At 45.7% G+C, this 25,342-nt stretch overlaps 1 protein-coding gene across 1 annotated transcript in view; it reads right to left on the reverse strand.

Moving 5' to 3' along the window:
- LOC138300190 (prostate stem cell antigen-like) overlaps positions 1–11,790 on the reverse strand; it is a 115,964-nt gene extending 104,174 nt beyond the window's left edge. The window contains exon 1 of the mRNA XM_069239184.1: positions 11,694–11,790. Within this exon, the coding sequence (XP_069095285.1) occupies positions 11,694–11,745 (52 nt within the window). The 5' untranslated portion in view covers positions 11,746–11,790. The remainder of the gene's footprint in view (positions 1–11,693) is intronic.
- Between the last annotated feature and the right edge of the window lie 13,552 nt (positions 11,791–25,342).

Below are 25,342 nucleotides of genomic sequence, written 5' to 3' on the forward strand. Positions count from 1 at the left end.
CACAAGCACAACATCAGCAGCATATAAAAGGAAGATTAATTTCATTATCAGTCTACAGTACACAGAAAGAGGCCAAGTGAAAGACGGTGTGATCCTATTTATATGCAGAATGTATAATATGTGCTGAGGCTCAATGGCAAGGTATTATTTTTTTACTCTTGTTGATTGTACAAAATCCTCGCAACACTATTTGTTAAACTATAAAGTGTTTAACAATACCATCTGGCTCGCACGCTGTCGGACCACTTTCAGGCCAAATTGGAGCTTGCGGTGCCTGGCGGGCCCGCGTGTGCCTTTATGTGACGTTTGCCCCAGGGGGCGCTTCGGGATGAGATGTTCCGCGAAGAGCTATGTCGGGATATTTTCCTATATTTTGAGGAGAATGCTGGCACTGTGCAGTCGGCAGGCACGATTTGGGAGGCCTTTAAAGTGGTCGTTCGTGGGATATGTATTTCAAAACAACATGGCGTGCTGCATGCGCTGCGGCGGGAGCTGGCTGAACTAGAGGCTCAGATAGCGGAGTTGGAGTCTTGTCTGGTGGAGGATTGGTCCGATGACATGCTGGTGGCTCTTCGGGACGCAGTATCCTCGTACGAAGAGGCATCCATGAGGGAGATATGTTTCTTGGAGAGGTCTACGAGGGCGAGGCGTTACAGTGAGGGAGAGAGAGCCGGACACAAGCTGGCAAATATGCTCCGGAGGCCTTGGGCCAGCAGCTATGTTACTGAGGTGACTGACTTGAGGGGAGAGCGCGTGGTCGGCACGGATGGTGATATGAAGGTATTCACCAAATTTTTCATGGATCTGTACTCTGCTCCTACTGCATTGCCTACTGAGGTGGTCCAGGACTACTTTTCTGAGATCAGTTTGCTCTGGTTTGACAATGCGCATAGGGAGTATTTTGATGCTCCTTTTACTGAGGAAGGGGTAAGGGCTGCGATTCACGGTTTGCCTGGAGATAAGGCCCCGGCCTGGATTGTCTGACCCCTACGTTCTATAAAGAATATTCTGATATTCTTGCGCCTCATTTTCTGGAGGTTTATGCCAAGGCCCTGCAGAATGGAATCCTTCCGGCTTCTCTTCGAGAGGCACTCATAGTTACGATTCTCAAGCCTGGAAAGGACCCACATAGCTGTGATTCGTATCGCCCACTTTCTATGATCAACATAGATAACAAGATCTTGGCTAAGATGATAGCGGCATGGCTGCAGCCACTGATGACGAAACTGGTGTTGCCGGATCAGTCAAGGTTTGTTCCCGGACAGTCCACGGCGCATAACCTGCACACGTTCTTTCCAGCTGTTGGCTCGGTTGCCGCTGACGACGAGGCTGTGGCGGTGTTCTTAGATGCTACAAAGGCGTTTGACTCGCTGGTGTGGCAGTATCTGCGCTTCTTGACAGAGTGGGGATGAGTGCGCGCTTTGTGAGTTGGATTCGTTTGTTATAAACGCAGATGTCGCCTGCCTGCGGATGAATGGCAGCATGTCGGCCCCTTTTCCGGTGGTGCGCAGGACCAGACAGGGGTGCCCTCTGTCTCCGTTGCTTTTTGCAATAGCGATGGAGCCTCTTGTGGCCTTTTTACAACAGCGCCATAACGCTAGAGGGTTGCCGCTCCGTCAGAGGCCTATTCTGATATCTATGTATGCGGACAACGTTGCGTTGTACGTGCGAGAGCCTGGCCAAAATTCGGATGTTTTGTTGGATGAGATTGTTCGGTTTGGTGGAATTTCCGGAATAATGATAAACTGGTCTAAGTCCATCGTGCTGCTTCTTTCGCCGGGAACGGTGGTTTGCCAGTCCCGATATCCTATTGAGTGGGCGGACGGTCCGGTTCGGTATTTGGGAGTATGGCTGAGTTGTGATGTTGAGACACTCTGGCTGGCCAATTATGGTAAAGCTATGTCTTGGCTGGAAGACAGAATTGAAGTGTGGCGCTCCTTGCCATTGTCCTTGACGGGCGGATTGCTATAGCTAAAATGATGGTGCTGCCTAAATTCCTGTACTTGTTTGTTGATCTTCCTATCGTCCTCACAGCCTGTTTTTTGCAACGCCTCTGCTCTGCTATGATTCGACTGGTCTGGGCCGGCGGTCAACCTCGAATCGCATGGGAGAAATTGGCGTTACCGTTTGAATTGGGTGGACATGCGGCGCCTGACCTGGAGCTTTATTACCATTGTGCGCAGGCTCATTTTGCGTATTACTGGATCCGCCCGGTTCGTTATATGCCGCATCTCGCCCCAGAGAGTGATGAGGTATGGCCGGATGGTCAGGAGCGTGTGCTGGGGAGCTTGTCGTGGGCCCGCCCCTGGGGTGTGGATACGGTGGCGTGTACTGTCAGAACCTGGACGGTCCTGTTGAAGCGATCCGGGGTGCGTGTGCCCTTTGCGCGTCGATGTCGGTGGCGGCTGTGGCCGATGAGGCGATGTTTTGCGACTCGCAGATACGAAACTATCTCCGTGATTCGGACTTGTTGCTCTTGGGGGACTGGTTTGTGGATGGGAGGTTGATCTCTCCGGGGGCGGCGCTAGGGGATGAGTCTGCTAGTGTGCTGCATCGATTATTTGTGCTGCGGGTGTGTGCTATGCTTCGCGTGCGATATCCTAGTCTCCCTGAGATTCCGCTGACATGTCATGAGTTGGAGGTGCTGTGGAGCGCAAAGTCATCGAAGAGACTAATTACTAAATTTACGGCTGCATGCAGGAACAAGGGGAGGGACTGGCGATGGCTGCTAATGCGAAGTGGGAGGCTGATGTAGGAGAGGATATTTCGGATGTAGTCTGGAGGACGTGCTGTGCACATATGAGGGAGTTATCGCCCAATTACAGGCTGCGCCTCATTCACTTTAAATTCCTACATCGTCTATACCACACTCCTCAAGGCCTGTGTACTATGGGGCTGCGTGCGGATACTAACTGCGAAAGGGTATCAACTATACATCAAGGACAAAAAAATGCGTAAACTTATCAGAGATGACAATGATTACAAAAATGGCAGGATTTACACATTTGCACGTAGGTTTGACCAGATTAACAAGGATTCTAGCAACAGACCAACTAAGGTTACTACTCCTGCTGGGTCAATCGCGGGCAGTCTATCGGATATTTCCAATCTATCCAGTGATTGCTTAGATTCACCTGTGGATGGGCCATCTACCAGCACACATCCACAAAACACAACCCAACAATCAAATTATTTTTTAGAGGAACTTGGTCGTTACAGGAAGGGACTACGACAAAACTACAACAGGTCAGGCACAAACATAAACCCACCCGCAGGGGGGGGCAGGAAACACCACAATAAACAACAGGGAGGGCATGACAACTCGCTCAAACACAAAAATCCAAAGGACCTGAGTGTTCCCTCCTTGAAACACAACCTCTATGCCTCACAGGATACAGTACAGGTCATGAATCTTTCCAATTTGAAATTATCTGTACATGAAATAAATGTCTTGAAAAAAGGTTTGGGCTTCTGTCCTACTTCTAAACCCGACTACACCAACATACACATAGATCTCTTCAAGTTCATACGCAATCTCAAATTGAAAAAAAAATTCCAGAATAAACCAGACATCAATAGTACTGCCCGTTCTTCACAACCTACCTGCAACCAATCCATTAAGGACCTACAAGACATCCATACAGTTCTCTCCCTTGACAATAAATCGTCACCACCACCTAGCTTTGACGAACTACTGACTCAACTTGCCATTATACCTAACTTAGACGTCAACAGTGGGCTCAAACCTAGCTCCACGTTTATCCCCACTTTGCCACCAGACAATCATATCGATGTCTTTTACAAAGCTATTAGCATGGAATTACACAACTTAGAGGATAAGAGTAACACCTGCACCCACAGATCATACAAAAATCTTAATCCTAGTGAACTCCAAGCGTTGCACAAACTCTCAACCTATACAGACATAGTTATCAGGGAGGCGGACAAAGGTGGTAACGTTGTCATTATGAACAAAATTGACTACATTGTAGAAATCAACAGACAACTCAATGACACACAGGCCTACTCTGCGCTACATACTAATCCTCTTTCTGACATCACTAGTCTCATTGAAAAGAAACTGATATCTTGGAAAAATCTTTGTCTCCTAACCGATTTAGAATACAGATTTTTACACACCAAGGCTCCCCGTGCTCCCTGCATTTATATTCTACCCAAAGTCCACAAACCGGGGGGCTTTCCCCCTGGAAGACCTATTATTTCAGGGATTGGTTCTTCTACGGAACATATTTCTGAGTACATTGATTCTTTTCTCCAACCCTTGGTACATAATTTACCCTCGTACATACAAGACACTAGGGATTTGTTGTGTCAACTTGAGGATATCGAATGGACTGAAGACTGTGTGTTTGTCTGCCCCGATGTTAGCTCTCTCTATACTTCCATTCCCCTAGAAAAAGGTCTGGAAATGCTCCAACTGACACTCAGCACCCGTGATGCCACACTCTATGAACACACACTTATGCTTCTTGATCTCACTCGATTAGTACTAGAAAATAATGTTTTCCTACATGATGGTAGATGGTTTTGTCAGTGTCAGGGTGTAGCCATGGGAGCCAAATTCTCCACATCATATGCTAACCTCTACATGGGACAATTTGAGAAAATCCACCTGTGGTCCAACTGTCCGACAAGTATTACAGAACATATCCTGTAGTGGGGGAGATATATTGATGATATTCTTGCTATCTGGACTGGTAACATCCCTGACCTCAATAGACTTATCGAACACCTTAACACTAATGAGTTCAATCTAGTGTTCACTCATAAAGTGAATACCACCCAAATTGAGTTTCTGGACCTGCTGCTGTACATCGCCAACAATAAGATTATGTCCAGACTCTACAGGAAACCCACTGCCTGCAATTCTATCTTGCATGCACAGAGTGCACAACCCCACACACAGATCAGGGCAATTCCTCACGGCGAAATGGTCAGGATCAGACGCAACTGCACTGACGTTTTCAAGCAGGAACTCAAGAATCTGACTCACCGCTTCCGAGCTAGGGGTTACACCAATAAACTCATCTCGGTAGCCAGTAAACGTATCTCTAACAAGAACCAACACGCCTTACTGATCAAAAGCCCCAAGGAACCTGCTACCAGGGGCTCTCCTAACAAGAGACCGGTCGCTTTTATCACCCAGTACAGCCCTGCGAGTACGGAATTCTGCGCATTCTCAAGAAACATTGGCACTTGTTGATGCTGGACACCTGTCTCAAAAACTCAGTAGGCTTATCACCCACCATTGTGCACACTAGAGGTCGCACGCTCAGAAACATCTTGTGCCCCAGCTTTCTCTGTCCCTCCCCTCCCTCTCGCCCATTGAGTTGGATTCCAGAAAAACCTAATGGTTTTTATAAATGTGGCTGTTGCATATCCTGCCAATTGGCCCTGAACAAAACTATATCGTTCACCTACAATACCGGGACCACATACCATATCAAGACCTTCATGAATTGTAACACAAAGTTCACTGTTTACTGCCTTATATGTGTATGCGGTCTGATTTACATTGGAAGCTCCATACGCCCACTCAAGGAACGCATTCAGGAACATGTCAGAGCCATCAGAAATGACAACACCAACTATCCCCTTGCGGTCCACTTCAACACCCTGCACGGGGAAAAAGATCTTTTAAACATCAGATTCCACGGCATCATGCATGTCTCCAACTCACCTAGATGGGTTGACAGAACAAGGGACCTGCGCAGATGCGAGGCCAAATGGATCTTGAAACTCCGTACGGTTGAGTTAGGCCTGAACACGGATCATGAACTACATTATTTCCTTACATGATTGTTAGTTCCTACTCCCCCTGTGTTTTAAAGGACCTACTGGACCCCCGCTATGGTCAACATTCATGGAATACTGTCTGTGTTATCTCACTTTACAATGTTTTATTTCCCTACAATGTTGTTTTGACCATGTGTCCCACCACCTACCGTATATATACATATATATATATGCAATTACCTGTTACACCACATCGCTTTGTTCCTTTCAATATAAGAGTCCGGCCTCTGTCTTCAAATGCTCCGCTGTCTTTTAAAATGTATGTACTTTACATTTCTACTGTTGTACCCGAGCAATATTCATGTAAACTGTGCATTGTCATATTCTCCCTACCAATTTTTAATATCACTTTCCTCCCATACTACACCCACAGGACCTACCTTTCTTTCTACTCAACAATCATTCTTGCCTGCTACTTCCTTGGCTCACTGTACCTAATTACAATTCACGCAACACACCTGGCCACCACAACCAGGAATTACTTTCCAGTCTGCACTTAACTAGGAGGTGTTTTCAATTTACTTTACAACTTCTACTGTCATATTTCCAAACGTGGTTTATGTATGTGTACATCTCTCTCTATTTAGCCTGCCATTTTCTCTCCCTCATCTCTATCTTATATTCCGTCTCTCGACGTGCATAGTACGGTAGGCCCAGGTTTATACGACTTGCCTGTACCTTGCAATATGGCCGCTATCTGACCACCTTACCGACCGTCTCGGTCGTTTCTATTCATATGCTTTCGATCGGCTTCTTTATACTTCCAAGATGGCCGCCACTCTGCCAATTTACTTTACAACTTTTACTGTCATAGTTCCAAACGAGGTTTATGTATTATGTATGTGTATATTTCTCTCTCTATTGAGCCTGCCATTTTTTCTCCCTCTTCTCTATCTCATATTCCGTCTCTCGACGTGTATGGTACGGTAGGCCCAGGCTTCTACTACTTGCCTGTACCTTACAGTATGGCCACTTTCTGACCACCACACCGACCGTCCCGGTCATTTATATTCATATGTTTTCGATCCGCTTTTTTGTACTTCCAAGATGGCCACCACTCTGCCCTTTATCCCATTCACTAGTCCCTCTTTTATCTTTATACTTTTCCCATTTGTGTTCTTAAAACGGATGCCATGGTCTCCTTCGACCAGTACACACTCCGTCGACTTGGTGCCACACGTCTCTACGCGTCTCGTCAGGTATGCCTACGCCCCCTATTTTAGTTTCCTCACCTTCACTGCCAATTTCCCAACTTAAGTTTTACTTTAGCGTTTTATTTTTTACTGCTTTTTTGCTAGCATTTAGTTCTTTCATTTACTACAGCCTAAACTTTACTTTCTTCACGATTATATTCATTATTGTCAAGACCAATATTTATTATCGTTGTGGACGCAATTACATACCGCGCCTCCTACTCACGTTACAATTTCACCACATATCCAGTCTATCTTGTAGCCACACCAGCCTCTTCGCGGAACAACACAGCCTTACACACAAGGGCTTAGTTTTAAGTATGCTTCTCCATCAACGCTGCAGGTGCGCTTATACTTCGCGCTCATTTTATTTATTTTATTTTTTCGGTGTAAGTTTCCCCAACACTTGGGCACGTGTATGGCTTATTTTAACTTCTATTACCTAGTTTTTTACTTGGCAACGTATTACCGGACTTGCGCGCTTTTCATCTCTTTTACTAGTGGTCACAAGTTATCATGTCGTGACTATCTTGCCAACGCACAGTACTCGACTTACTATTTTTCTTGAATTACTTTATGATTCATACACTCCGTGCCAACGTATAGTACTCGACTTATTATTTGTCTTGAATTACTTCATGACTCACACACTCCCTCCAGTGTGGCTCCTTACTTTAACTATAACTCCACGCTCCCATTTCCCTTACCTATGATCTATTGGCTCATTTCGCTTTTCCTTTCCCTTTATCCGGCACTTACATAGGTTATCACCACAGGCTTATCAGGGCCTGCTACACCTGCCTGTTCTTTCGTGTCCATGACCCCACTCAGCCATACTTTCACTAGGCCCACTACTAGAAGGTATGTATTTTATGACCCATCTTTCTTGTTTATCTCTCTATTCACTGTCTATATCCCACTGCTCTAAACTTCAGGTTCTTCTTTCTTGTTTCTACTCTTTATCTTCCATACATTTCATCTACTTACTTTTCGCTACTTTTTCCTTCATTTCTGGCAATTCACAGTCACTATTGCCTCTCTTCCCAGTTCCAATTGACCTTCCAAAAGCCCACACATCTGATCACGGGGCACCCTTGTTACTTACTTTCACTATGTAACAGTCTGGCCGGACGGCCCAGGTATGTTCTAACGTATTCAGCCCCTTTTGCCTCTTCCTTCGCCCCATTTATTAATCTACCTTCTTTGACTTCTCAAATCCTACTTTTACTTTTTCTTACCTGCGTGTCGAATAGGTCTCTCTCAGCCCTTCGCATTTCTTCCACCTGTCTCACCTTAATTCACAGTCCTTTTGTACACCAATCAAGGAACGTTGTCACTTCTGTCTAACCACGGATCATGGGTATATACCTTTCACTACTATGGTCCTAGATTACACAGCACTCGGTCACTATGACTCACTTCTTCTCCCTCATGCTTTACACTATGGGTTCTAATCACGAGTGTTGGTTGCCGTGCTTTCTCAAATGCTCACCTACTCACCTGTTAAGTCCCACACAGCTCACCTATAAATCATGGATCACTGGGATCCAGTTTTGGAGTCTTTCCCACATGCTCATCTTTGAGCCTACTTTCGAGTATTAATAATTTTCTATGCCCCAAAAAATACTGTGCTTTGATTACTTTTTTTGCAGCCTTGATGAAGTCACCTGTGTGACGAAACACGTGTTGGCTGTATCTCGTTGATGACACTTTGATTTCTAGCTTCTACAAATAAAGGCACCTTCTGCAAACCAGACCCGAGACTCCATTCAACTCTTTCACTTCAACAACATACTATCAAGGTTACTTATCCCTGCTACACTATTGAACTTTACATTCTGTGTGCTGTGGCCTTCTTGTATAAATTTGTCCTTGGGTACTCGGTTACCCATTTTTTGTGCCTACTGGGTAGTAAGGCACTGTGCCAGATTGCACCAGACTCTATCTTTACTTGGATACTTGTCTCAAACTCATTGTTTTACTGCTTAGATGTGCGGCGTCTTTCACCCTTACTACCCTAATGTGTTGTCTCCGCTATCTACGAATGGAAAAGTAATATTGCAGTTGGACTCTGTTTACCAAAATTCAGTGGACCATCCGAGACACTTCGCATTGTGAGCGTACGGAGATGCCTCGTAGCTGAATCAGGCTGCAGCTATGTTTACTTTAATGTTATAGGAGCTGAAGGGTGTCTTTTTGTCTGTTACAAAAGCATAAATATTATTATTATTATTATTTTTTTAAGTGTTTAACAAGACGATATACAATACCCACAATTCTGGAACATCAGCTTTAGGCATCTAGAGGCAAATCATAGAGGCTTTTTTTAAAGAATCGCATAGTCGGAAATAGAATTACACAGGCTATATAAGTGTCCACTGTCTTTGATGCTTTTTGTTGGGCTCGAATTGGGTTTGAAGGATCATATCATTACTAATCCGCTATAAAGTATCTGGCAAAAATAGAGCTTGAATTTGGCTAGCTACATCGTTTCTGTTTTGTTTTTTTAATATATTTCTAATGTATTTATTTCTGTCTTCAGACTGGAACTCAACCTGTCGGTTGGTAATCTGCATAAGGGTGCGTATGCAACTGTTTCTATTTTAACCCAGGCTCCTTTATGGCTAGGATGACACCAAGGGCCAGATGTAGCAAAGGGTTTTTCCCATTCTGTGTCAATGGGAAAATGTGTTCGTACACATGGCCCCATGTCACTGGATTTTATGTTTCTCTGTACTTTCTGGCCTTTGTTTTTGAAACCATTGTTTCCAGATTTGTTTTTAACTGAACTAAACCAATAAAACATATAAAATTGAATAATTATCAAATTAACTGAACTAAACCAGAATTACAAATTCTGGAATGCACAGATCTGTTAACTGAAACCTCAGGGAGAGAATGAGTTACATCCATTTTTAGACAGTCCAGTATTTGGACATTATATATACGTGTACCAGGCAGTCTTTAGTCCAAAATAAAAGCGTGGTGTGTAAACTTTTAAATCAATCTCTTGTTGACTGTTGTAGTTCTTTCTGTAAAAGAGGATTCCTTGTATTAATTTACCAAGCATGGAATTCTAATAGATTCTAATAGAGGTGGGCGAGCCAAGCCTGGAAGTTGTTCTGGCTCCGCTCGATGTCCTGTTGGAACCTCGAGCTCTTAGCGAGCCTAGCTTTCCCGTGGCTTCTGCCTGCCTCCTTTCCTGCACACTGAATGTAGCGCTAGGGTCAAAGCTGCCGTGGATGAAACTGCGTTTGAGTCTCTGCGGAGCCTCAACATTATGTGAATCTGGGCAAATCACTTAATACCACCATGCTTATAATAATGAATGCGACATTGTGTAAATTGGTGCTCCTGTAAAGAGCTGCAGTGACTTCGCGCTATATAAAAATGCACAGATGTATAAACAAAGCCTTTGGCATAGGGAAAGACAAATAAATACCCAGACGTACAAAGGGAAGTTAGAAAACCTGGATAAATCGCTGCTTCCCCCACTTAAAATGTGTAATCTTAGACAAAACGTTTAATTCACCAAAATACTTTTTCTTCATTATTCCCTATGGAAGCGCTTCAAATATGTGGAATCATATAACAGTTATACAAAAACCTTATTGAGCAGGATTTAATTGGCTATAATGTTGCTCTCAGATAATCTGGGCCAGTGTACGGTTTCAATGGCAATTGTCTTACCTCCTAGTTTTTAAATATAAAGCATTAGTGTCCTATATTTTTAACAAGTCGTACATATTGCAGTGCTGTAACGTGAGTTATGAATGTCAACATTTCATGTAAAACAAATATTTTTTTTTAACTATGAAGCAACTTTATCCTATTTTACTAGGTGTTTGTTTTGTAATTTACTTAGCAAACATTTTCATGACTCGGCTCATACACGGACTTTTACTTCCTAGCCAGGTCCTTTGCTCAACTCTCCCTTTAAATCTGTTGGCACGCCCCTACCTGTACTAGTCAGTACCCTTGCTTATTTGCAGTTTTTTCATGTATAGCGCAACCTCAACCCCGTGGTATTGGAGCGCTTTGCACGGGCACCAGTTATATTACACATTTTTTTAGGCCCGGAGATGTTAAGGTATTTGACCACAATCACTGGATGTTGAGCCGATGCCAGACTCCAACCTGATTCCCCATCTCCAGGATCGGCAGCTCTGGCCCTTACGCCACATCCTCCCCTAGATACACAGACCACTTCTGCTCACTAATAAATATTGCTCGAAAGCATATCTTCGGTAAAGCCAAGCCGTCGCCTCTTGAGTTCCACTTCAAACTCCGCAATTGACTACCTGGTAGCAGCTTCAGTGTACATTCAATTACTGGGGCACCTTGCAGAGGAGCTGTGACTATAAAAGTCTAGAAAAGACTCGCCAGTGCCTACGAGAAGGCAGCGCGGCAAACCTTAGACAACTAGAAAGCAGCCCACACTCATCTGGGCCAATGCGGAAGCAGCGCAGACTGACCAAACTGACCTTTGAGGACGTAAAATAGATATGGATTGTGAGAGAGCTGCACAGGCTCACTAAGGTCTATGAGGAAGTAGCGCAGACTCATTGAGGTATGTGAGGTAGATGCGCAGGTTACCAGGGCCTATGAGGAAGCAGCCAGACGTGGATTGAGAGGGAGCAGCACAGATTGGCCTAGGCCTATGGGCAAGCAGAGCAAACTCACCTGGGCCTCCGAGGAGTGCACAGAACAGGAGGAAGCAGCCGATGGTAACCATGGTGAGCGCTGGACAGGGTTTGAGGCATCCCGCACTGGCTACATCCCAAAAGCTTAACATTTATCTTAATTCCCAGTCTTAGGGGATGGGGCGGGCTGACAGAAGGCTACTTATGGACTTAAAGAAAAGCTGCAGCCCAAGCACCGTGGCTAGCTCCGGAGGGTCAGGGGGAGGGGTGGGACTAAGATGGCATGATTATATTATAACGTACAATGTTTAAGCGTTTTGCTAATACGACACATATCGCCCAAGATATCAGTTTTGAGAACGGCAGACGTCTGGTGCACACTATTTCTTCACGCAACGTCCACATGCAAGGCGAGGGAAAACTTATTTCTTTGACCAACGGAATTCACTTCAATGTTCCCATAGTGGGGTTAGTGAACCTCACGTCACTCCCATTGCAGTAGATTCGTCTACGAAGAGTTGCTGTAATTTTGCTGCCACCGTATTACGTATAGGAGCAAACAGCGTTTGCACCCGGGCAAATAGACAGCAATATATTTTCACGCACGTTTTGCTGTGTTTAAGTGGCGATAATATATTTTCTTCATCTTTACCATTTGACCGAATTACATAAGTAGTGAAAAAATAGTGCAAAATACGTTTGATGGAATTAATGAGTATGGTATATGTTTTTTTATATACATTTTCGCTCCCCACTTTAATTTATAAGCAATGCATATGTTACACATGCAGATTTTTTTTGTCTTGGTGCAAACTTCTACCTGTGCTATGGTCTGTAGCAGTATCTGTTTTCTCATTTACATATTACATAAACAGCAGAGATGGTGCAAATGGATATTCTTTTTTTTGTGCCTTTTGTAGCAGTGCCAATTCACGTGCCTGTATATCAAACCTGAAGATATGGTAACAAACCTACGTCTGAATGTCTGTTGGGGACTTGGCAAAGCACCCAGTACAAGCCAAAACAATAGCCTTTTAGGCTCAGAGTGATGTTATATATATATATATATATATATATATATATATATATATATACACACACATATATATGTGTGTGTATATCAGGATATATGGGTAAGCATCATCCGGTGGTCTGTTTCTGTCATTCACATTTTACTTCTGCTTACGAGACCATGGAATCGTTGGTCAGACATGCTTGCCCCAACGGCTAACTTCACTGTGAGTGCAGCATTTTGCATTTTCACGACAGCACGCCTACACAAAGTAGTTCCCTTCAGTGCCTGGGCCTACTATGTCAGTTTGTTGTTTTTGAAAACAAAAAAATTTCATTTATTTATATGTTTCCATTGGTGAGCCCATGGCCATCTCACAGCAGTAAAGTTTTACAAAAGCATGCCAAAAGAAATCTCATTTACAACAGCAAAAGGCTGGTAACCAGCGCAGACCTATTGGCTTTGCCATTGGTTGCTGTTATCTTTATAACTACTAGAAGTAAAATGTTGGACATTTATTACTGGCAGAGGGAAAGAGCAATTTTGGATAATCTAAATGTGTATATCTTGCATATTTCTACATATATATATATATATATATATATATATACATATAAACATAAGCGAACACGCTTCATATACCATAACTTTGTTGTTTGGCGCTTTTACAGCCCAATCACAACCGTCTCAAAGCATAACATACCTTATCTAGCTCCTCCCCAGTGAGAGTGCGCACTTTAAGATCCGGCACTCAAGTCCCCTCTAATTGCACACCATGGTCCCCAGAACTTCCTCCATTGTTGAGGACACCCCTGGCTCTGATACACCACTTTCTCGGTTTGTTGACACCAGCCTAGTTCGGACTCCCATTGTTCCATGATTGGTGGGGCTGACTTTCCCAACTGCCTCGCTATATTGCGCCTGACCACCCCAAATGCCAACATCACCCATATCTTGGAGTATTTTGGTATCGGTTCATCCCCTGTTATATTCAATGAGATCCACTTGTTGAATAAAGGGTGTGTAAGTACCAGGGTCTGCTTTACTTGTACAGTGATCCCTGTCCAGAAGAATTGAATCACTGGGCAGGCCCACAGGTTGTGAAAAAAGGAGCCCTCTTGTTTGCAGCCCCAGAGCCAGACAGGTATATCTGCTTAATAAATTTGGTGTAGGGGGGATCTAGAGTAGTAGGATCTGGGTAGGAGTTTTAGCTGTAGCAAACAGAATCTTGCCCAGATAGCAATTTCCTTTGGGCTCTGTAGCACCCCTTGCCAGTCCTCATCTCCTAATTCTCTCAGGTTTTGGGACCACGCCCCTCCAAGGGATCCCAATGAGTCTGGGATATTATTTAGGAGTTTCCTGTAGATGAGGGAAATAGTTTTATCTGGTATGGGTTCTGTAACGAGCCTGTCTTACAGGGGTATGGCAGGTGGCAATTGTTTTCCCTCCCTAATGTGACAGCGCAAGGCCTGACCCAGTTGCCCAGTTGTATGTATTTACCTCGTTCAGATTCTGCCAGATCATATTCAGTTGCGAGGGTTTCAAAGAAGAGTTACGCTTGGTCTCTCCAAACATCTCATAGTCGCTCAATGCCCAGGAGCTCCCATTTGGAGAACCCCTGTAGACCGCCCACCTCCCATAGTAGATCTCTGTCCCACAGGGGGGTCATTTCTTTTAGTGTGTTACACAAACCCAGGGCTCTATTAGCCTCCCTTCAGGCCCTCACTACTGCCCTTGTATGGGCCAAATGTGTCTTCTCTACTTTGTATCTCTATAGGGTTGTTATGTATTTTTTTCCCCCATTAGCAACCTGTCCACTCAATTGTCTGGTTTGTCTCTGTCAGCAAATACCCATTCATTAACAACTGCCAGTTGTGAAGTATTTAGAGATGTCTGGGATTGCCAAATCCCCTTCGAAAACCCCTCCTTTGCAGCTTGTGTAGTGCAATGAGTGCCCCTTCCATCCCATAAGAGAAGCTAGAGTGCATGGTCAATCTGCCAAAACAAACAGTGGCGTTGCTCCCCCCCACCTCCCAACCAGCAGCATCAATTGCAAAAGCTTTACAAGAAAACAATAATAAACTTTTATCGTTTTCTTGTAAAGGGGCGGGGCCACAGGGGTGACAAGCAGTGAGGGGGGACTGTACAGCACTCCCCCCTCAGAGCGCATGTGTGCTTTGCCGGCTGTCTTGGGCCTGCCAAACACACATGCGCAGAAAGCTCTCTCTAGCGCTGCCGGGCTGGAGAGAGCTTGCACAGGCAGCCAGTCTGCCTCGGAGCACCTTGGCTGAGTGCTCCCAGCCAATCCTGACACTGCTCTGAGCAGCGTCCGGACTGGCCTCAGGGCAGGCTGGGAGCCTGCAGCCTGCGACGTAGGAGCAGAGTGACATGGCGGCAAGTGAAGGTAAGTGTGGTTTAAAAAAAATTAAATTAATGTTTATTCCTCCCCTTCTCCCTCCCCCTCCACGTGCCGGGCCGCCCCTTCTGCACCCCGCGAGCCGCGACTGGAAACAAAGGATGTGGGATCTGGTAGGGCGTGTTCTGGAGGATATATAATAGTCAGGGGAGAGACATCATTTTGAACTCCAGTTTTATTTGTGACCCTTTGAATCCCATGGCACCCAAAAAAATAAATTTGAATCAACGTCTCAAAATCTGAAGATCATAACATGTGTCCCAAAGTCCAGCCAGTGCACAGGGCTCCAAAATGTCCTGAGAATATGTGTATGCTGCAAACTGAGTGGCTTATAAGTGGTTCGAGGCACCTGGGCCCATTGGAACAATGCAAGCATTGGCAATGCCAGTTGTTTTGAGCAGCAGTAGTGCAAGTTTCACTAATACACAGAACAAGCACAGTCTAGGCAGCAGCAGTACGTTTTTACCTAATACACACAACAGTTACTGCAGAGTCTGCAGCTTCAGTGCAGGTTTCATTAAAACATGAAGCATTTCCTGTGGATACCTGTAAACGTTTTTTTTTAAAGTATCACGTGGAAACATTGCTAAGAAACATTGCGCTACAAGCAAGATAACGGGGTCCATGAATATCCCAAGATTCCTCGCTTGGGCTGAGTTATTATTGCAGTTCTTGGTTGCTGAGGGTTTTGTTTAATCCATTTGCTGCGTTTATGAATATTTAGGTTTCCCACTTGTTTATTTTGAGGTGGTTTGATATTCATTGTTTTACAGCCTAGAAATATTGCCAATTAAGCATCATCAAATGTCTGATGGGTTTTCAAGCATAAATTTGATTTTGTGCTTCATATGCATAATTGGGACAGTTGAGATAGGTTCAGTTGTGTGCTTAGGTAAATGTTGAAGAGCACTGGGGTAACAGAGTCTTGAGGTACACCTTTTACAGACTTGAATAGTGCTGAGGTAAAGGAAGTAAGTGACATTGTTAGTGCTCTTGCTTTAGGCATCTTCTGGGACCATAAAGTGCTATTGGGTGGATTGAGTTTCGCAACTGAGCCTGGTCAAGAAGTAAATACATTCCATAAATGTGACGCAAATTAGGCTCCACAAGAAAGACCAAGGCCCATATTTATACTTTTTTAGCGCGGCATTTGCGCCGCTTTTTGACGCAAAGGCGGCGCAAACTTACAAAACACAATTGTATTTTGTAAGTTTGCGCCGCTTTTGCGTAAAAAAATTACGCAAATGCGGCGCTAAAAAAAGTATAAATATGGGCCCAAGAATGTTAAGTTTCAAATCATGAATGTTTATTAAAGGTTCCTATAAAGCAAAATCCGGTCAGCATCAGTTAATCAAAACGTGTATGTTACAATTAATGCCATTCAAAGTAAATCAAAATCTTAAATTCAGAGGACAAACCAGCATGGGATTGCCTCAAAGGGAAGACAAAGGAAACTCGGCTCTCCCCATGTCGGAGAGTACTCTTCAACGTCTTACTCGGCTCTAGGCTGCATCAGATTTACCCCGAACTGTAATCTATTCTGCTTTAATTTAAACTGCACAATTCTTACATTTTACTCACCTGCACACAGTTCTAATAAGCCTATCCAATCAAGTTAAAGTAAAATGATATAATTATATTCTCATTACGTTCTCAGGATTCCTCACAGTGCATGCTTATCTCAGCATTCTTCAACCTAACAATATCTGCAACATGATGAGATACAGCAGCCACCCTGTAATCCGCAAGTGTCTCTTGAATGCGCCATTAAAACATGCCATGAATATCACAAAGAAAAGAAAACATTTTTTCTCTACATGGGAAAGAAGGAAAACTGAATATCATGTTTATTAATTAGGGTTCAGCTCACCTAGAAATAAAATGTTCACGTTTCAAAGCCAAAATGGCAACCAACATGAGCCTTTTAAATATTCAGGCCTAAATTAACTATAATACATCTAAACAAAATTAAACCTGCTTTCTCTTCTATGAACAGCATTAGCATGTTTATGCGTTAATGTCATGTTAAAGCAAACATTTTAATATATGACAAAAATGTGTTTAATTCCTCCTTGTGGGGATTCCGAAAATCACCACAAATCACATTTTATTTTCCCATCACAGAGAAGTTCTAAATTTTTAAGATTGCGTCTGGACTCCTCCAACCCTACGAGGTCAAATTACTCTTTATCTTGAATGTCATCTACCTCAGACACTGCGCGTTTCCTATTCTTTCCTTTTGTTGCTGTGAATTGCTTTTCTCCATTTCAGTTTGACCCATCCTTTCTCAAAATCCTTTTTACCCCGTGTATAAAATGAAAAATGTACATTGCACAGATTAGTACACTTAGGGGGTCATTCTGACCCTGACGGTCATGGACCGCCAGGACCAACGACCGCGGAAGCACCGCCAACAGGCTGGCGGTGCTTCCTGGCCAATTCTGACCACGGCGGTAAAGCCGCGGTCAGAAAAGGGAAACCGGCGGTTTCCCGTCGGTTTTCCCCTAGCCATAGGAATCCTCCATGGCTGGGGATTCCGACCCCCTTCCCGCCATCCTGTCATCAGGATGGCGGGAACGGGTGTCGTGGGGCCCCTGGGGGCCCCTGCACTGCCCATGCCACTGGCATGCATGGGCAGTGCAGGGGCCCCCTAACAGGGCCCCATAATGATTTTCGGTGTCTGCTTAGCAGACACTGAAAATTGTGACGGGTGGCACTGCACCCGTCGCACCCCAGCAACTCCGCCGGCTCCATTCGGAGCCGGCTTCATCGTTGCTGGGTCTTTCCCGCTGGGCGGGCGGGCGGCCTCTTGGCGGTCGGCCTCCCGGCCAGCGGGAAAGTCAGAATGACCGCCGCGGTCATTTGACCGCAGTGCGGTCTTCTGGCAGGGGAACTTTGGCGGGCGGCCTCCGCCGCCCGCCGAAGTTGGAATGACCCCCTTAGTATTGAGGTTAGTATAATGTTAAGTAGTCCTCCTCAAAGCCCACTATACCAATCACCAATCTTAGAAAACAATGTTCCTGATTGCTTCCCAGGTGCTTGTCTCCTATAATTCCTTCACCTCACGAGAGATATGTCATGTTATTTATTAACTTGTTACTCGGTTTATTTGTATCAGGCATGTATGTGCAACATTGATGAACTAAAAACATGCAGCAGTCTCCACCCTATTTTGATATTAAGATGTCTAAAGCAATACCATAGCTCTTGTGGCCATAAGCTCTGTATTTATTGCAGTTAAAGCACCAGTCGTGTTAGAAGGCAAATGACCTACCAAAGTAAACAGCTTTTTTGTCTTCAAATCATATAAACCTACACATACAGAAAGTATTATAGCTCATAATATATTTCCTACAAATTGTGAAGCAGTACACTTAGGCTTTCTAGGAGCCACTACTCACTCATTGGTTGACCTGGCATCCTTGGTGTGGTTTTCCCCTAACTTTTGCTTTCAAACCTCCTGTTTTGCTGACTTCTTTTTGCTGGCCTTACAACTCTACATACTTTGTCACTTCTCGATAGTGCTGAAGTGCTTGTGCTTTCTCTCCTTTAAACATGGTAAAATCGGCATACACCCAATAGACATATTTAGCTTACTTGTAAGGCCTTGTAAATTGGTACTTCATGTACCCATGGCCTATAAATTAAATGCTTCTAGTTGACCTGCAGCACTGGTTACGACACCTGCTTAAGTAGCCCTTTAAACATGTCTCAGGCCTGCCATTGCAGCCTGTATGTGCAGTTTTTAACCTGCCATTTTGACCTGGCAACATAAAACTTTTGGCAGGCTCAAACCTTCCTTTTTAATACCCATGAGTCATCACTAAGGTAGTCCCTGAAAATCCCACAGGGCAGGATGCAGTGAATCTAAAATGCAGGACATATACTTTAAAGTTTTTTTTGGGTTTACTACTCCTAAATTCGTTTTTCACTACTGCATGGCCTACCTTTCCCATAGGAATTATCTTATTACATTTAATATGCGATGACTTCTAAATAGCATCAAGTACACAGCTTGAGTTTGGTGTCTATGGACTAGTGATGAAAAGCTCTCTTTAATGGTATAGTCATTTTTACGGTCACAAATATGAAAATGTCACTTTTATAAGGTTGGCATTTTCTTGTCCTAGCCATTTGGTGCCTGCAGCCTGCTCCTGGTCACATGACTAAGTGTACCTGGCAGGTGGTCTTTGTGTGTTGCTCCCAGACAGTGAGACGAAAGGAAGATAGGTGTTGGCAGGATGGGCCACTCTTAGTTAATGAGAGGGAGGAGCTGTCACAAATGATACTTGCAGATCACACACATTCTGCTTGAGCATACTCGCAAACGGTTTGACACTGGTCATTTGTGGCCCCCAGACAATCTGGGGGCCAGGACAGGGAAGAAACGAATGCCTGATGCTACAAGAGGGTGGAAACCTCTAGAAGATTCCTCCACTTCAAAGTGGGTACCAGATATAAATATTGGACCTTTAGACCCAACTCTTCAATACATTTCTGGAAATGTGGACTGTAGGAAGTTGGCTCTGTATGTGCTATTTCAAAGTAAGGAATAGCATGCACAGAGTCCAAGGGTTCCCCTTAGAGGTAAAATAGTGGTAAAAATAGATAATACTAACGCTCTATTTTGTGGTAGTGTGGTCGAGCAGTAGGCTTATCCAAGGAGTAGTGTTAAGCATTTGTTGTACATACACATAGGCAATAAATGAGGTACACACACTCAGAGACAAATCCAGCCAATAGGTTTTGTATAGAAAAATATCTTTTCTTAGTTTATTTTAAGAACCACAGGTTCAAATTTAACATGTAATATCTTGTTTGAAAGGTATTGCAGGTAAGTACATTAGGAACTTTGAATCATTTCAATTGCATGTATACTTTTCAAGTTATTCACAAATAGCTATTTTAAAAGTGGACACAGTGCAATTTTCACAGTTCCTGGGGGAGGTAAGTTTTTGTTAGTTTTACCAGGTAAGTAAGACACTTACAGGGTTCAGTTCTTGGTCCAAGGTAGCCCACCGTTGGGGGTTCAGAGCAACCCCAAAGTTACCACACCAGCAGCTCAGGGCCGGTCAGGTGCAGAGTTCAAAGTGGTGCCCAAAACGCATAGGCTAGAATGGAGAGAAGGGGGTGCCCCGGTTCCGGTCTGCTTGCAGGTAAGTACCCGCGTCTTCGGAGGGCAGACCAGGGGGGTTTTGTAGGGCACCGGGGGGGACACAAGCCCACACAGAAATTTCACCCTCAGCAGCGTGGGGGCGGCCGGGTGCAGTGTAGAAACAAGCGTCGGGTTGGCAATGTTAGTCTATGAGAGATCAACGGATCTCTTCAGCGCTGCAGGCAGGCAAGGGGGGGCTTCCTCGGGGAAACCTCCACTTGGGCAAGGGAGAGGGACTCCTGGGGGTCACTTCTCCAGTGAAAGTCCGGTCCTTCAGGTCCTGGGGGCTGCGGGTGCAGGGTCTTTTCCAGGGGTCGGGACTTAGGTTTCAGAGAGTCGCGGTCAGGGGAAGCCTCGGGATTCCCTCTGCAGGCGGCGCTGTGGGGGCTCAGGGGGGACAGGTTTTGGTACTCACAGTCGGAGAGTAGTCCGGGGGTCCTCCCTGAGGTGTTGGTTCTCCACCAGCCGAGTCGGGGTCGCCGGGTGCAGTGTTGCAAGTCTCACGCTTCTTGCGGGGAGTTGCAGGGGTCTTTAAAGCTGCTCCTTGAAACAAAGTTGCAGTCATTTTGGAGCAGGTCCGCTGTCCTCGGGAGTTTCTGGTCGTCGTCGAAGCAGGGCAGTCCTCAGAGGATTCAGAGGTCGCTGGTCCCTTTGGAAGGCGTCGCTGGAGCAGAGTTCTTTGGAAGGCAGGAGACAGGCCGGTGAGTTTCTGGAGCCAAGGCAGTTGTTGTCTTCTGGTCTTCCTCTGCAGGGGTTTTCAGCTGGGCAGTCCTTCTTCTTGTTGTCGCAGGAATCTAATTTTCTAGGGTTCAGTGTAGCCCTTAAATACTAAATTTAAGGGCGTGTTTAGGTCTGGGGGGTTAGTAGCCAATGGCTACTAGCCCTGAGGGTGGGTACACCCTCTTTGTGCCTCCTCCCAAGGGGAGGGGGTCACAATCCTAACCCTATTGGGGGAATCCTCCATCTGCAAGATGGAGGATTTCTAAAAGTTAGAGTCACCTCAGCTCAGGACACCCTAGGGGCTGTCCTGACTGGCCAGTGACTCCTCCTTGTTGCTTTCTTTGTTCCCTCCAGCCTTGCCGCCAAAAGTGGGGGCCGTGGCCGGAGGGGGCGGGCAACTCCACTAAGCTGGAGTGCCCTGCTGGGCTGTGACAAAGGGGTGAGCCTTTGAGGCTCACCGCCAGGTGTCACAGCTCCTGCCTGGGGGAGGTGTTAGCATCTCCACCCAGTGCAGGCTTTGTTACTGGCCTCAGAGTGACAAAGGCACTCTCCCCATGGGGCCAGCAACATGTCTCTAGTGTGGCAGGCTGCTGGAACTAGTCAGCCTACACAGACAGTCGGTTAAGTTTCAGGGGGCACCTCTAAGGTGCCCTCTGGGGTGTATTTTGCAATAAAATGTACACTGGCATCAGTGTGCATTTATTGTGCTGAGAAGTTTGATACCAAACTTCCCAGTTTTCAGTGTAGCCATTATGGTGCTGTGGAGTTCGTGTTTGACAAACTCCCAGACCATATACTCTTATGGCTACCCTGCACTTACAATGTCTAAGGTTTTGTTTAGACACTGTAGGGGTACCATGCTCATGCACTGGTACCCTCACCTATGGTATAGTGCACCCTGCCTTAGGGCTGTAAGGCCTGCTAGAGGGGTGTCTTACCTATACTGCATAGGCAGTGAGAGGCTGGCATGGCACCCTGAGGGGAGTGCCATGTCGACTTACTCGTTTTGTCCTCACTAGCACACACAAGCTGGCAAGCAGTGTGTCTGTGCTGAGTGAGAGGTCTCCAGGGTGGCATAAGACATGCTGCAGCCCTTAGAGACCTTCCTTGGCATCAGGGCCCTTGGTACTAGAAGTACCAGTTACAAGGGACTTATCTGGATGCCAGGGTCTGCCAATTGTGGATACGAAAGTACAGGTTAGGGAAAGAACACTGGTGCTGGGGCCTGGTTAGCAGGCCTCAGCACACTTTCAATTGTAAACATAGCATCAGCAAAGGCAAAAAGTCAGGGGGCAACCATGCCAAGGAGGCATTTCCTTACACAACCCCCCCCCAAACGAAAGAGGATGAGACTAACCTTTCCCAAGAGAGTCTTCATTTTCTAAGTGGAAGAACCTGGAAAGGCCATCTGCATTGGCATGGGCAGTCCCAGGTCGGTGTTCCACTATAAAGTCCATTCCCTGTAGGGAGATGGACCACCTCAACAGTTTAGGATTCTCACCTTTCATTTGCATCAGCCATTTGAGAGGTCTGTGGTCAGTTTGAACTAGGAAGTGAGTCCCAAAGAGGTATGGTCTCAGCTTCTTCAGGGACCAAACCACAGCAAAGGCCTCCCTCTCAATGGCACTCCAACGCTGCTCCCTGGGGAGTAACCTCCTGCTAATGAAAGCAACAGGCTGGTCAAGGCCATCATCATTTGTTTGGGACAAAACTGCCCCTATCCCATGTTCAGAGGCACCTGTCTGCACAATGAACTGCTTAGAATAATCTGGAGCTTTTAGAACTGGTGCTGAGCACATTGCTTGTTTCAGGGTGTCAAAGGCCTGTTGGCATTCCACAGTCCAGTTCACTTTCTTGGGCATTTTCTTGGAGGTGAGTTCAGTGAGGGCTGTCACAATGGATCCATATCCCTTCACAAACCTCCTGTAATACCCAGTCAAGCCAAGGAATGCCCTGACTTGAGTCTGGGTTTTTGGAGCTACCCAGTCCAGAATAGTCTGGATCTTGGGTTGGAGTGGCTGAACTTGGCCTCCACCTACAAGGTGGCCCAAGTAAACCACAGTTCCCTGCCCTATCTGGCATTTGGATGCCTTGTTAGAGAGGCCTGCAGATTGCAGAGCCTTCAAGACCTTCTTCAGGTGGACCAGGTGATCCTGCCAGGTGGAGCTAAAGACAGCAATATCATCAAGATAAGCTGTGCTAAAGGACTCCAAGCCAGCAAGGACTTGATTCACCAACCTTTGGAAGGTGGCAGGGGCATTCTTTAAACCAAAGGGCATAACAGTAAACTGATAATGCCCATCAGGTGTGGAGAATGCTGTTTTCTCTTTTGCTCCAGGTGCCATTTTTATTTGCCAGTACCCTGCTGTCAAGTCAAAGGTACTTAAGAATTTGGCAGCACCTAATTTATCTATGAGCTCATCAGCTCTAGGAATTGGATGAGCATCTGTCTTGGTGACAGAATTGAGCCCTCTGTAGTCCACACAAAACCTCATCTCTTTCTTTCCATCTTTGGTGTGAGGTTTGGGGACTAAGACCACTGGGCTAGCCCAGGGGCTGTCAGAGCGCTCAATTACTCCCAATTCCAGCATCTTGTGGACTTCCACCTTGATGCTTTCCTTAACATGGTCAGACTGTCTAAAGATTTTGCTTTTGACAGGCATGCTGTCTCCTGTGTCCACATCATGGGTACACAGGTGTGTCTGACCAGGGGTTAAGGAGAAGAGTTCAGGAAACTGTTGTAGGACTCTCCTACAATCAGCTTGCTGTTGGCCAGAGAGGGTGTCTGAGTAGATCACTCCATCTACTGAGCCATCTTTTGGGTCTGATGACAGAAGATCAGGGAGAGGTTCACTCTCTGCCTCCTGATCCTCATCTGTTACCATCAACAGATTCACATCAGCCCTGTCATGGAAGAGCTTAAGGCGGTTCACATGGATCACCCTCTTGGGGCTCCTGCTTGTGCCCAGGTCCACCAGGTAGGTGACCTGACTCTTCCTTTCTAGCACTGGGTAAGGGCCACTCCATTTGTCCTGGAGTGCCCTGGGAGCCACAGGCTCCAGAACCCAGACTTTCTGCCCTGGTTGGAACTCAACCAGTGCAGCCTTTTGGTCATACCAAAACTTCTGGAGCTGTTGGCTGGCCTCAAGGTTTTTGGTTGCCTTTTCCATGTACTCTGCCATTCTAGAGCGAAGGCCAAGTAAATAGTCCACTATGTCTTGTTTAGGCTCATGAAGAGGTCTCTCCCAGCCTTCTTTTACAAGAGCAAGTGGTCCCCTTACAGGGTGGCCAAACAGAAGTTCAAAGGGTGAGAATCCTACTCCCTTCTGTGGCACCTCTCTGTAAGCGAAAAGCAGACATGGCAAGAGGACATCCCATCTCCTTTTGAGTTTTTCTGGGAGCCCCATGATCATGCCTTTTAATGTCTTGTCGAATCTCTCAACTAAGCCATTAGTTTGTGGATGGTATGGTGTAGTGAATTTGTAAGACACTCCACACTCATTCCACATGTGCTTTAGGTATGCTGACATGAAGTTGGTACCTCTGTCAGACACCACCTCCTTAGGGAAACCCACTCTGGTAAAGATACCAATGAGGGCCTTGGCTACTGCAGGGGCAGTAGTCGACCTAAGGGGAATAGCTTCAGGATACCTAGTAGCATGATCCACTGCTACTAGGATGTACATATTTCCTGAGGCTGTGGGAGGTTCTAGTGGACCAACTATGTCCACACCCACTCTTTCAAAGGGGACCCCCACCACTGGAAGTGGAATGAGGGGGGCCTTTGGGTGCCCACCTGTCTTACCACTGGATTGACAGGTGGGGCAGGAGAGGCAAAACTCCTTAACCTTCTGGGACATATTGGGCCAGTAGAAGTGGTTGACTAACCTCTCCCACGTCTTGGTTTGTCCCAAATGCCCAGCAAGGGGAATATCATGGGCCAAGGTCAGAATAAACTCTCTGAACGACTGAGGCACTACCACTCTCCTAGTGGCACCAGGTTTGGGGTCTCTGGCCTCAGTGTACAGGAGTCCATCTTCCCAATAGACCCTATGTGTTCCATTTTTCTTGCCCTTGGACTCTTCAGCAGCTTGCTGCCTAAGGCCTTCAAGAGAGGGACAGGTTTCTTGTCCCTTACACAGCTCCTCCCTTGAGGGTCCCCCTGGGCCTAAGAGCTCAACCTGATAAGGTTCAAGCTCCAAAGGCTCAGTTCCCTCAGAGGGCAGAACTCCTTCCTGAGAAGAGAGGTTCTCTTTTTCTGACTGTGTTGCAGTTGGTTTCCCAACTGACTTTCCTTTTCTCTTGGTAGGCTGGGCCATTTTTCCAGACTCCAGCTCTACTTTTTCACCCTGTGCCTTGCATTGTGCTCTTGTTTTTACACACACC

This window comes from Pleurodeles waltl, chromosome 6 (genome assembly GCF_031143425.1).
Source record: "Pleurodeles waltl isolate 20211129_DDA chromosome 6, aPleWal1.hap1.20221129, whole genome shotgun sequence".
Classification (NCBI taxonomy): Eukaryota; Metazoa; Chordata; class Amphibia; order Caudata; family Salamandridae; genus Pleurodeles; species Pleurodeles waltl.